At 44.3% G+C, this 11419-nt stretch overlaps 2 protein-coding genes across 4 annotated transcripts in view; one reads left to right on the top strand and one right to left on the bottom strand.

Annotated features, from left to right (window-relative positions):
* The first annotated feature begins 277 nt into the window (after positions 1–277).
* The window catches only part of ZFP82 (ZFP82 zinc finger protein), a 59407-nt gene continuing 48265 nt past the window's right edge, over positions 278–11419 (top strand). The window contains exon 1 of one of the 3 annotated variants that reach the window (XM_036345238.1): positions 278–420. The gene's annotated coding sequence lies outside the window, so the exon portion shown is untranslated. The remainder of the gene's footprint in view (positions 421–11419) is intronic. The other 2 variants (XM_036345237.1, XM_036345236.1) reach the window with 2 other exon arrangements.
* LOC118674061 (small integral membrane protein 15-like) lies at positions 9787–10216 on the bottom strand. Its single transcript, XM_036345253.1, has one exon. The coding sequence runs from the start codon at positions 10029–10031 to the stop codon at positions 9807–9809; it is 225 nt and encodes a 74-aa protein (XP_036201146.1). The 5' UTR covers positions 10032–10216; the 3' UTR covers positions 9787–9806.

Here is an 11419-nt window from a genome sequence, read left to right as displayed (position 1 = left end):
CACACAGTCATAAAATCTTCACAAACCACATTCCCATCCCGCCATCGCAACCTCTCAAACACACACCAGCTACATCTGTGGAAAAAAGTCGCACCCAGAATCACCGCAAAGACAGACACACAGCGCCGGCTTGGTCACTCACAGAACGCCCCCGCTGGCCCCACTACGCGCTACCCCCCTTTAAGGAGCCTGCGGCAACTTAGGAAAGATCCAGGACCCCCACCCTTGCTGGGGCGCGAGGGGATCTCGGCTCACTTAACCCAAGGGCGGGACTGAAGCTCCACCTTCTGGGGTTGGCCACGCCTGCGCATTTAGTGCTGAGCCGAAGATCCCAGCAACCCCTGCGTGCGGCCCCTTAGGCCTCGGGCTGCCCCGCGCTCGCCTCCCTGGGCATCACTGTGAAAACGGTTCGGAGTCCAGGTGAGCAGTCCTGGCGGGAGCGTTAGCTCTGGCCGTCCGTAGGGAAGGCGCTGCAGCCCGCGGGGATAGCAAAGGCGTGGCCTCACCGCAGAGCGTTGGGAGCTCCGCACGCCTGGCGGAGTGTGCGTGAGACCGCGGTGGCGTAGCTGTGTGTGAGTGGGTGGCGGCGCGGGCCAGGTGTGGCACCAGGACGATGTGCAGTAGTGAGTCCGCAACTAGTGGGCGATGGTGTTGGTGTGACTGAATTGGGTGAAGGTTCTTGTGTGACGGAGATGGCCGTGGACTGTGTGACTACGATCCTTAACGTCACAGCTGAATCTCTGCCCTCTAGCTGCACCAGCCCAGGTGCAGAGAAATGGCCCCAGTCGTGGAAAGATTTCCAGCAAAAGACCCGATCTTGTGATAAGATTGTTGGAAGTGAACGTGTCACTCTGCTGACCCTGGGCGTAATCCCACCGCACTTCATCCTCAGGAGCGCGCGTGCGCGCGGACACACACACACACACACACACACACACACACACACAGCTCTGAGGGGGCCAACGGCAGGTTTCAGAACCACGGAGTTCCCTCCAGGACACTGCTCCGAAGTTTCCATCCCTGGCCTGGCCTTTCTCTAAGTGTCAACAGTACTCACCCTCTTACCTCACTCTGAATTTGTGTGGATGGTGAGGACCGGTGTGGTTGTGATTTGCCCTGATTTTGCCAGACTGGGCTGGGATCCAAGAAAAGCCTGTTTTAAGATTACCTACTTCCCCAGTCCTATCAATTCTAAGAAAAGGGCTCTGAGGAGAAGGAGGAGGAATGAATTTCTATTGCCCATTTAAAATTCAAGGTCAAGGTTCCTGGGTATTTCCTCTTGTTCTGTGAACTGTATTTTTGTTAGGACATGGGAATATTTACTTCCTTCTTAAATGACCTGTCCATTGAATTGATACCTATGTTCCCTCCCTAGTGCCTATATGCACATACTCATTTGGCAGATAATTGCCATTAATTTTCTTTTTATAACTCTTTGTAAAACTCTTAGAACAGTGCCTAATACTTCATAAGTACGGAATAAACATTTGCTATTTGTTGTTATGTGATAATTTGGGGCAGTTCCCTGTCCACTCCAATAGATCAAGAAAAATTAAAATATCAAGCTAATTTTGTTGGGCACTTTCTAGTTTTAAAAAATGAGATGCTCAAATGGTCTAGAACAGGAATTCTTAACCAGAGATAATTTGATCAGTTTGGGGCTTTCAGGGAACCAGAAACCCCTCTAAATAGTATGTAAAAAATTGTATATATTTTTTAATGCGCCATTTTTCTGAGAGAAAGTTTATAATTTAATGAGATTATCAAAAATGACCCAGAAAGATTCAGATCCACTGGTCTAGAATCAGAGTAATGATATATGAGAATGTTCTTTGAGATAATCTTATATAAATTAGTGCCTAACAATTGAAGATTATTAAATAAATCACACTCCATTCATTTCACAGGCCTATAGACTCAACATTTCTCCCCAACTCTGTTTTTTATTTTATTTTTATGGAAATAGTTTAATTTTTGTTTCTGATGATAAAATTAATGCAGGTTTAGTGTAGAAAGGAAAAAATATAGAGACCTAAGAACTTTTTTTTTTAATGTTTTTTATTAATTTTAGAGAGGAAGGGAGAGGGAAAGAGAGAAACATCAATGATAAGAGAGAATCATTGATTGGCTGCCTCCTTCACAGCCCCTACTGGGGATTGAGCCTACAACCCTGGCATGTGCCCTTGACCAGAGTCGAACCTGGGACCCTTCTGTCTGGAGGCCGACACTCTATCCACCAAGCCAAAGCAAGTCAAACCAGTCAGGGCAAGACCTAAGAACTTTTTTTTTTTTTTTTTTTTAAATATATTTTATTGATTTTTTACAGAGAGGAAGGGAGAGAGATAGAGAGTTAGAAACATCGATGAGAGAGAAACATCGATCAGCTGCCTCCTGCACATCTCCTACTGGGGATGTGCCCGCAACCCAGGTACATGCCCTTGGCCGGAATCGAACCTAGGACCTTTCAGTCCGCAGGCCGACGCTCTATCCACTGAGCCAAACCGGTTTCGGCGACCTAAGAACTTTTAAAGAACATTTAAATTGCCCATAGTCCCACCATCCAGAGTTAATGAATATTACTATCTTGATGTTTGTCTTTCCAAATATTTTTCTGTGTACCTGTTGACTTTGCAAAATAGAATCACAAAAATTGATTATTTAAGGAGATAAAGACTTTCCAACACTTTGAAAAAGGAACCCAGTACAGTCATAAAATTTATTATATTTCTATGCCTGTATAGAGTAAAAGGAAGTGCAGTGGTTCCCCTCTAATATGAAAAGTCTTTCAAGAATTTACACCTTATGACAACAAATTATCAAGATAACCTTTTAGAATTAGAGACTTTTTTTTAATGGTTCAAAGTTACGTCTAAGTACAGATTTACAATAACGGGAGAAAAAGTGATAGTAGTGATATATTCAGACATGTTATACAGAAGAACTTGGTCAAATATTTCTATGTTCAGTATGACACCTTATCAAATAAAATTTCTTGAGTTTTATAATGCCAAATGCTATCTCTTGGAGATGCTAGGGATGGAGAGCAAGAGGGGCTTTGCGCCATTTCTTCATTTTTGTGCATTTTTTTGCTAATATTATTAATTAAGAAAAATTACATTCTCAAGCCTAGTTTTAAAATTTGTTGTAAAGAGCAATCTTGGAAAATCTCAAAAAGTTTACTATAAGACAAAAAGAGATGGGTATCCTAGTATTAAAGTTACTAAAGAAAATTAGTACAGATAACATAAACATTTTAAATTAAATATTATTTAAGATATTTTCTTTAATAGAATAAGGGGCATGTAATGTTTATTTTATTAAGTGCTTATAATAAGCTATTTTAAGTATATGTATTTATTTTTACTTTTAAAGACTTTTATTGATTGAGTTTAGAGAGAGAGAGATTGATTTGTTGTTTTACTTATTTATGCATTCATTTGGTTGATTCTTATATGTGCTCTGACCAGGGATTGAACTCAAAAGCTTGGCATATCAGGACAATACTCTAACCAACTGAGCTACCCGGCCAGGGCTATATGTATTTTATATGTATTATATTAGCATTAATAACATCCCTGTAAGATAGATACTGTTATTATTCTCCCCATAGTTTAGACAGAAACAGGCATTGAAAATTAAGTAACATGTCCAAAGTGAGACAGGCTAGTAAGCCAGGACAAAGCTGAATAGGGAAACTGGGACATATAGTTAAACAACAGTTTGTAGCCATCTAGAACAGCGGTTCTCAACCTGTGGGTTGCGACCCCTTTGAGGGTCGAACGACCCTTTCACAGGGGTCACCTAAGACCATCGGAAAACACAAATATAATTACATATTGTTTTTGTGATTAATCACTATGCTTTAATTATGTTCAATTTGTAACAATGAAAATACATCCTGCATATCAGATATTTACATGACGATTCATAACAGTAGCAAAATTACAGTTATGAAGTATCAACGAAAATAATTTTATGGTTGGGGGTCACCACAACATGAGGAACTGTATTAAAGGGTCGCGGCATTAGGAAGGTTGAGAACCACTGATCTTGAATATCTAGATGCCAAGCAGTTTGTGGCCTTCTAGTAAATCCTATCTTCCGTAAGCCAGGGACACTTGAGAATAAATGGTTTGCATTTCTTCCCAACCAGAGAGAGGGTAAATAGCTTAAATCACCGTCCTTGGGGAGACAGACAGCAGAAATCCAATTAGTGCCATTTGCCAACTATAGCCAAGAACAGATGAAGTTAGGAGAATAAACCTCATTTTGGTACATAAGCATAGAGTTGATGAATATTCTATTGAGATCCTCCCCTAAGACCTCCTCGACACAGCGAGCCCTCAAAACCAAGGTCCCAGCTCCCTCCCAGGAGTACACCCCTTACCTCCCCCACCTTTTCCCCACAGCCATGCATTTCCTGCACTCTAAGGGACCCCAGGAGGATTGTAACCAGGAGAGCAATGGGTAGCAGCAATTCATCCCGGGTAACCCTGCTCCCCCCAGCCCCCCAACCTGTCCCCAAGATCCCCTTTCCTCTGACTTTTTGTTTTATTAATCCTCACCTGAGGACACTTTCCCATTGATTGTTAGAGAGAGTGGAAGGGAGGGGGAGAGACACACAGAGAGAGAACACATCCATGCAAAAGAGAAACATACATTGGTTGCCTCCTGCATGTATCCTGACCAGGGCTTAGGATCCAGTGTGCAACCCAGGTACATGCCCTTGACTGGAATCAAACCCGGACCCTTCAGCCCGTGGGCCGATGTTCTATCCACTAAGCCAAACCATTAAGGGCTTCTCTAACTTCTTAGTGAGCCAGAGCAGCCCAGCCTAGGCTCATGTCCTCAGCCATTCCTTGTTTCACCATCCCCAGCTCTAACATACATCCTCTAAAATTCACCTGGGCTTATGTTGTGAAATTTTTCCTGCACAAAGTCAAGAACCCACACACTACTGGCTGGCCATAGGCAGATCCATTCAGGGCCAGGTCCCCTTTCCAGTAACAAATATCTCCAAGTTGATAATTGTCAGAGCTTAGATTCATGTCCTGGATCCTGATAACAAAGCCTGTGTGTTTCATATATGAGAGTCAGCCTCCTCCCAACACTCTGTATATTTTTAGTCTGCCTATCATACTTGGCAATTTATTGTGGGTATTTTCCTTCATTAATTAATATGAACCGATATCATCATCATTAATATTTCACAATATGTCATCCTATAGAGGAACATTATTTAGGTTTGTTGCCTATATTAGGTATTCTGACTTTTGGTTATAAATTATTCTTTGATGAACTTCCTTACATATATCTCTTTGTATACTTTTACAAATATTTCCCAAGGATAAATTCCTAGAAATGGAATTTCTAGGTTGAATTATCAGACACGTGTAACGTACAATATGCCAGATCCTTTGCTAGTACTTGGGGAAAATACAGTGACTAAAGTGACATGGTTGCTATTCTTGTGTTGCTTACTATTTATGAAGGTGGATAAACCTCAATAGGAATAAGACTAAGATAAGTGTGATAAAGGTCATTGAAGAAGTCAGGGGAAAGGGGAGTTGACTCTAGCTGCAGCCCCTACCCTGGAGGTCTCCAGGCACTGATTTGCTCCTTCAGCTCAACTGTCTGGAACTACTTGGAGAACCCAGTGGCTCAGAAACAAACTCCTCCAGGTAGACAATGACCTCTTGGTGCACTTGAAGGACAGAGGAACCAACAACATCCTGTACTGACTGACCATAGCATTTTGTCTTGGGGGCACTGTCTACAGCTTATATTGCTTTGGGTGGGCTTTCTTCCCGGCGTTGGGCGGGGGGCAGTTAGGAGCAACCAGGCAGGTGAGCGATTAAGAAGTGAGACCATGAAGACTGTAGGACCTGAGGGACTTGAACAAGCATCAATGAGTGTGCTGAGTTCTTGGGGGAAAAAACAAACCAAAAAAAAGCAAAACAAATAAAAGTCAGATGGCATGGCTTGGAAGATTCTGAGAAGGAGATATCATCTGATTTTAGCATGCACTGCAGATTGTGATCAAATAATATCAAAACCCTGAGGGGGCTGGGTGAAAAATTGAAGGGATTAAGAAGTACAAATTGCTACAGCATAGGGAATCCTATATAATAAAGAGGTAATATGCAAATTAACCCTCACACCCTCACAAAGATGGCTGCCTATGACCAGGCTGACAAGGGGTTAGTGAGGGACAACCAAATGACTGAACAAGCAGGCTGTGTGGGGTGACCAGGCTGGCAAGGGGGGTAGTTTGGGGTGACCAGGCCAGCGGGGGGGGCAGTTAGGGGCGACCAGGCCCCCAGAGGGAGGCAGTTGGGGGCAACCAGGCCGGCAGGGGGGCAGAAAGAGGTGACCAGGCCAGCGGGGGCAGTTAGGAGCACCAGGCAGGTGGGGGGAGTGCAGTTGGGGGCGACCAGGCTGACATGGGGGGCAGTTGGGGGTGACCAGGCCAGCAGAGGGGGGCAATTGGGGGCAACCTGGCCAGCAGGGGGGGGAGTTAGGGGTGACCAGGCCAGCAGGGGGGGCAGTTAGGGGCTATCAGGCCAGCATGCAGAGGCAGTGAGGGGCAATCAGGCCAGCGGGGGATGCAGTTAGGGGCAACCAGGCAGGTGAGCAATTAGGAGCCAATGGTCCAGGATTGTGAGAGGGATGTCCGACTGCCGGTTTAGGCCCAATCCCAGCAGTCGGACATCTCCTGAGGGTTCCTGGATTGGAGAGGGTGCAGGCTGGGCTGAGGGGAACACCACCCCCTCTCCCCCGTGTATGAATTTTGTGCACCAGCCCTCCAGTCATAATAATAAAAGGCCAAGAGGCATCACAACCTAAACGACCAATCAACCAGTCACCATGAGGGAACCCACCCCCATCTGGATTGGGGGCGTGGCTGGTCTTCAAACCGCCTAAGGCCCCTAGCCCAGGCCTGGGTGACGCTGGGGGCCAGGTGTGTGCGGTGCAGTCTTTTAAAAATAGAGAAAAACCCTCTGGCTCTCCGAGGCGCCTCTTGGCACTGGCCACCCTGCCCCCACTCCCACCCTGCGTGGAGCCCCCAGCAGAGCGGCTCGGGTGGGTGTGGGCTTCGCGACCCCAGGCTCCAGGCCCCATGGGGGTGGAGAGGTTCGCGCAGCTGGTGTAGTGATGCCTGTGAACTCTGCTGGGGAGTACAAATTGGAGTGAATGGACTGTAGCTGGCGGTGCTGGCCAGATGAAGCTCCAGGAAGATGTTTTGTAAGAAGAGTGGGCAAGCCTATTCTCCCAGTAGAGTTCCGATCACTGAGAATGATGTGAAAGGAAGGCCTCCAGAAGTCTCACATTTTATGTGACCGAACAGGAGAAGAGCACTACAACTGCATTTCTGCTCTTCATAAGTTGATGCGGGCTCAGCCCGAGCGCCTCCCTCTACTGGCTGACATGCATGCTCGAAGGAGGAGAGGACCCGCTGTATGTGGCAAGGAGGCTGGTGAGGTTTGCCAGTGAAGACATAGGTCTGGCAGACCCATCTGCATTACCACAGCAGTGGCCGCATACCAGGGCTGTCACTTCACAGGCATGCCCGAATGCGAGGTGCTTCTGGCCCAGTGTGTAGTCTATTTTGCCAGAGCCCCAAAGTCTATTGAGGTGTACAGCACCTACAACAACATCAAAGCCTGCCAGCGGAACCACCAGGGGCCTCTTTCCCCTGTCCTGCCTGAGGAATGCGCCGACCTGGCTCATGAAGGACCTGGGCTATGGCAAGGGCTACAAATACAACCCCATGTACAGTGAGCCTGTGGACCAGGATACCTGCCTGAAGAATTGAGAGGAGGGGATTTCTTCAAGCAGAGGTGATGCTGACTTTTTGAAGCTATGACAGCAGAAGGATGTTATTTTCTTTTCTTTCTTCTTCTTCTTTTTTTAATAGGAATGTCCAAAAAGAGAGTAAATGGATTGTTAAGTTGGTTTCCTGGTAAAAGTTAAAACAGCCCAACTTTTTATGCCAAAAATTTGAGAGTTTCTTAATTGGAGGCACAGCTACTTCAGCTAAGTGTGTAATGTTGAATTGTGTTCATTTGCACTCTGCAATGGTTATGCATATGGAAGTGTCTGGCAGTTTTTTGCAATGAATTAATGTTATAAGGAATTATCTATTTTGTCATAGTATTTAAATCATAATGTCATTTCAGAATTCAGTTCTGTAGGATTTTTTTTTCCTTTAAAAAATGTATATTCTGGGTAGTTTTAATTGGTAAAAAAATGTAATTGTGATTTAATACTGCATAGTGTTCTGGGGTATTTTTTTTATATGCAAAGGTCTTATGAGCCAATGAAACTATTTCAAAGTAAACAAAACAAAACAAAACAAAAAACTTTGCTGAGGAGGCCAGCGGGGCTCCAGTGTGTTTGGGGGCAGCCTGTTTATGCCGGGACCCAGGTGCGCAGCTGCACACACGTGGTGGGCATGTGCTGGGAGTGTGGCACAGGCATCCTATGGACATTTGTGCGTGAAAAGGTGTGCACACACCTTTGTGTGCATAAATACATCTGTTTCTCAGAAGCGTACCTGGAAAGGTGCTTTATCTGTAATAAGCAGTTTTCAAAGTGTAATCCAGAGGCGAGGGATCTGTAGCGAGAAAACACATAAGAAAAGGTTTTTGATACTAAACACAAAGCTGTAATTGAAGTGTTTATGCCCAAATGTACTGTGAATCAAACATATGGTGATATTTATCGTCTGGTGGGTCTGTTCGAAAGGTTTGGTTGATCAGTTCTCATTTCACAAAAAAAATAATGTAACTAAGTGATTACTAAATATATACTTCTAAGGCAAAGTAGTTTACCCACTTTGTGTACTTTTTGCATGTGTGTAGCACATCAAGGCTGTTTATAAAGTATAACTTGGATGATGTGACAGTATGGTTGAGGAAGGAGGTGTGGCCGGTTGTTTTTAAAAATTAGGCACCTCACAGTTTTGTGTTTTTCTTTTTTTTAACAATATCTTTATTGCTTTCAGAGAGGAAGGGAGAGGGAAAGAGAGATAGAAACATTAATGATGAGAGAGAATCATTGATTGGCTGCCTCCTGCACATTCCCCACTGGGGATAAAACCCGCAACCCAGGCATGTGCCCTTGGCTGGAATTGAACCTGGGACCCTTCAGTACGCAGGCTGACGCTCTATCCACTAAGCCAAACCAGCCAGGGCACCTCACAGTTTTTAAGACAAACGTGTTAACCTAAAATCTTCAGAAGGCAGGGCCAGGGATCTTTTAAGACTTGTATAGGCCTTAGACATAAAAAAGCAGCTACCTTTTTTAGGATGTGGCCTGAAAGAAACCTGTTATTTTCAGTTATTACTGTCTTCAAAGTAAAATAACATATTTTCAGTCTTTTTTTTTTTTTTTTTTTTAATTAATATGCTGTATCTCTTTTTAAGCCGAAACATACTTTTCACCTCAGGACAGTTCTCATTTTTACATTCTTAGTTTCCTTTCTCCAGAACAGGACCCTTTTTGAGCCAGTATTTGAGTAGAGTTCATAATCTAAAGTCATTTTTTCTCCACAGGATGTATTAAGCTGCAAAATGGCAAATGACTAAGTCAGTTAGAAAGCATTTTTGGCATAATAAATAACTGTCAATAGACTTCTATACAGAAGCCTAAAAGCTGCTGCAGTAGCGGTCAGAACTAACATGATTCTTCCATATGCTCAGGCTTCGTTTATTAAATACTGTCATAAATCCAGATAAGAAATCTTCCAAAGCTGCATAATTTCCAAAATGAGTTTCCTCTGGTTGCCGAGCCTGTTCATTCCTTCAATCCTTTTTCAGTCGTTTAGCTTTTGCAATATTTTCTTGGTGTTTTTGTTTTTTCTTTTGCTCCTTTTCCCTGGCCTCAATCATCTTGGCCAGTTTCCAGGACAGTACAGCACTTGCTAGAAACAATGGCGTAAGGGCCGAAATAACGGTTGTAAGGAAGGCATATGGATCCTTTGCAGCCCATTCCACAACATACTCAGCCCAAGCTTTTATGTCAAACATCTTTGTAACGGTGTTAGGAAAAGGGGACTTATGCTTGAGTTGTGATCTCTATCTTTGTCCTGGATTAGTGAGCCAATCACAATTTCAGAAGGATGACCCCTGGTTGTTGTCTTCTTCTTTAGCTCTACTACACACTTCTGAGAGAAGGTTTAAATTCTATATGCCAGGACGGAAGCAGGAAGGCGGAATCCCCCCAGCCTTTTTATATGAGGTTTTTTTTTAATACTTTAATTACAATATTTGAAATAGGTGTTGTCATCATTTTAAAGCACTAGTTTTTTCCTCTCAATATCAGAGACTTAAATTTTCACACACACCCCAAAAATGTTTATTTGAAGTAACTATGCATCTGGATTCCGGGTGGCCTAATAAACTCAGTGGTTAGACAGGTGCTTTTATAGCCATGGTCAAAGGTTCTTTACCCTGATTAGCCTTTGAGGGGGACCAGAGGTTCTCCTGACCAGCATTGGGGGAGCGGGGGGGGGCAGGAAAACCATTAGAGGAAAAGGAATGGGATTGGAAACTCCCTCCCAACCACCCTTAAGAGAGTTCAAATGCTGTGAGGAGTGGCAGGGCGGTGGGTGGGTGGGTGGGGCGTGCGCTGGTGGGTGGGGCGGTGGACTATCTCGTGATTTCGCCCACTGGGCCTCTAGTATAGTTAATGATATTGTAATAACTGTATGGTTCCACATGGATACTAGACTTATTGGGGGGATAACTTCATAAGTTATATAAATGTCTAACCATTATGCTGTACACCTGAAACTAATCTGTATATATAAAAGCCTAAGCAACCGAACGACCGGTTGACTGGTCACTATGAAGTGCTCTGACCACCAAGGGGTACACACTCAACACAGGAACTTCCCCCTGGTGGTCAGCGCGCTCCCACAGCGGGAGCACCACTCAGTTGACCAACAGGCGCCAGACGCAGGCAGCACGAGCCTCTCCCCATCGGGACTGACTGGGTGCGAGCCGTGGCAGGTGCAGCAGTGCTGGGATGAACAGGAGAGGCAGGCAGGAGCGGCAGTCCAACATCCCCCAAAGGGTCCCAGATTGTGAGAGGGCACAGTCTAGGCTGAGGGACCCCACCAGTGCACGAATCCATGCACTGGACCTTTAGTATAAAATAATGTTGAGTGTCAATTGTAATTAAAAATAAAAAGTAATAATCATTTTTCTACCAAAACCCCCCACAATAACCAAACCCATGGGATTTCTGTGGAGGTAAATAGATTTTATACAATAAGCTTTATATCCTCATAGTTACTCTTATAATTTTGATACAAAGTGAGACCAACAGAACAAGAAGATTCATTAACTCTTTGGAAGGCATCATGGCTAAAATTAAAAGTTCAGAAGCAAGATCAAGAAGTTGGGGCATCATC

This window comes from Myotis myotis, unplaced genomic scaffold, assembly GCF_014108235.1.
Source record: "Myotis myotis isolate mMyoMyo1 unplaced genomic scaffold, mMyoMyo1.p scaffold_m19_p_19, whole genome shotgun sequence".
Classification (NCBI taxonomy): Eukaryota; Metazoa; Chordata; class Mammalia; order Chiroptera; family Vespertilionidae; genus Myotis; species Myotis myotis.
This window is presented reverse-complemented; position numbering and strand designations above follow the sequence as displayed.

Excerpts from the sequence above, each read along its gene's own strand:
- LOC118674061 (XM_036345253.1), bottom strand. The coding sequence starts at position 10,031 with ATGTTTGACATAAAAGCTTGGGCTGAGTATGTTGTGGAATGGGCTGCA.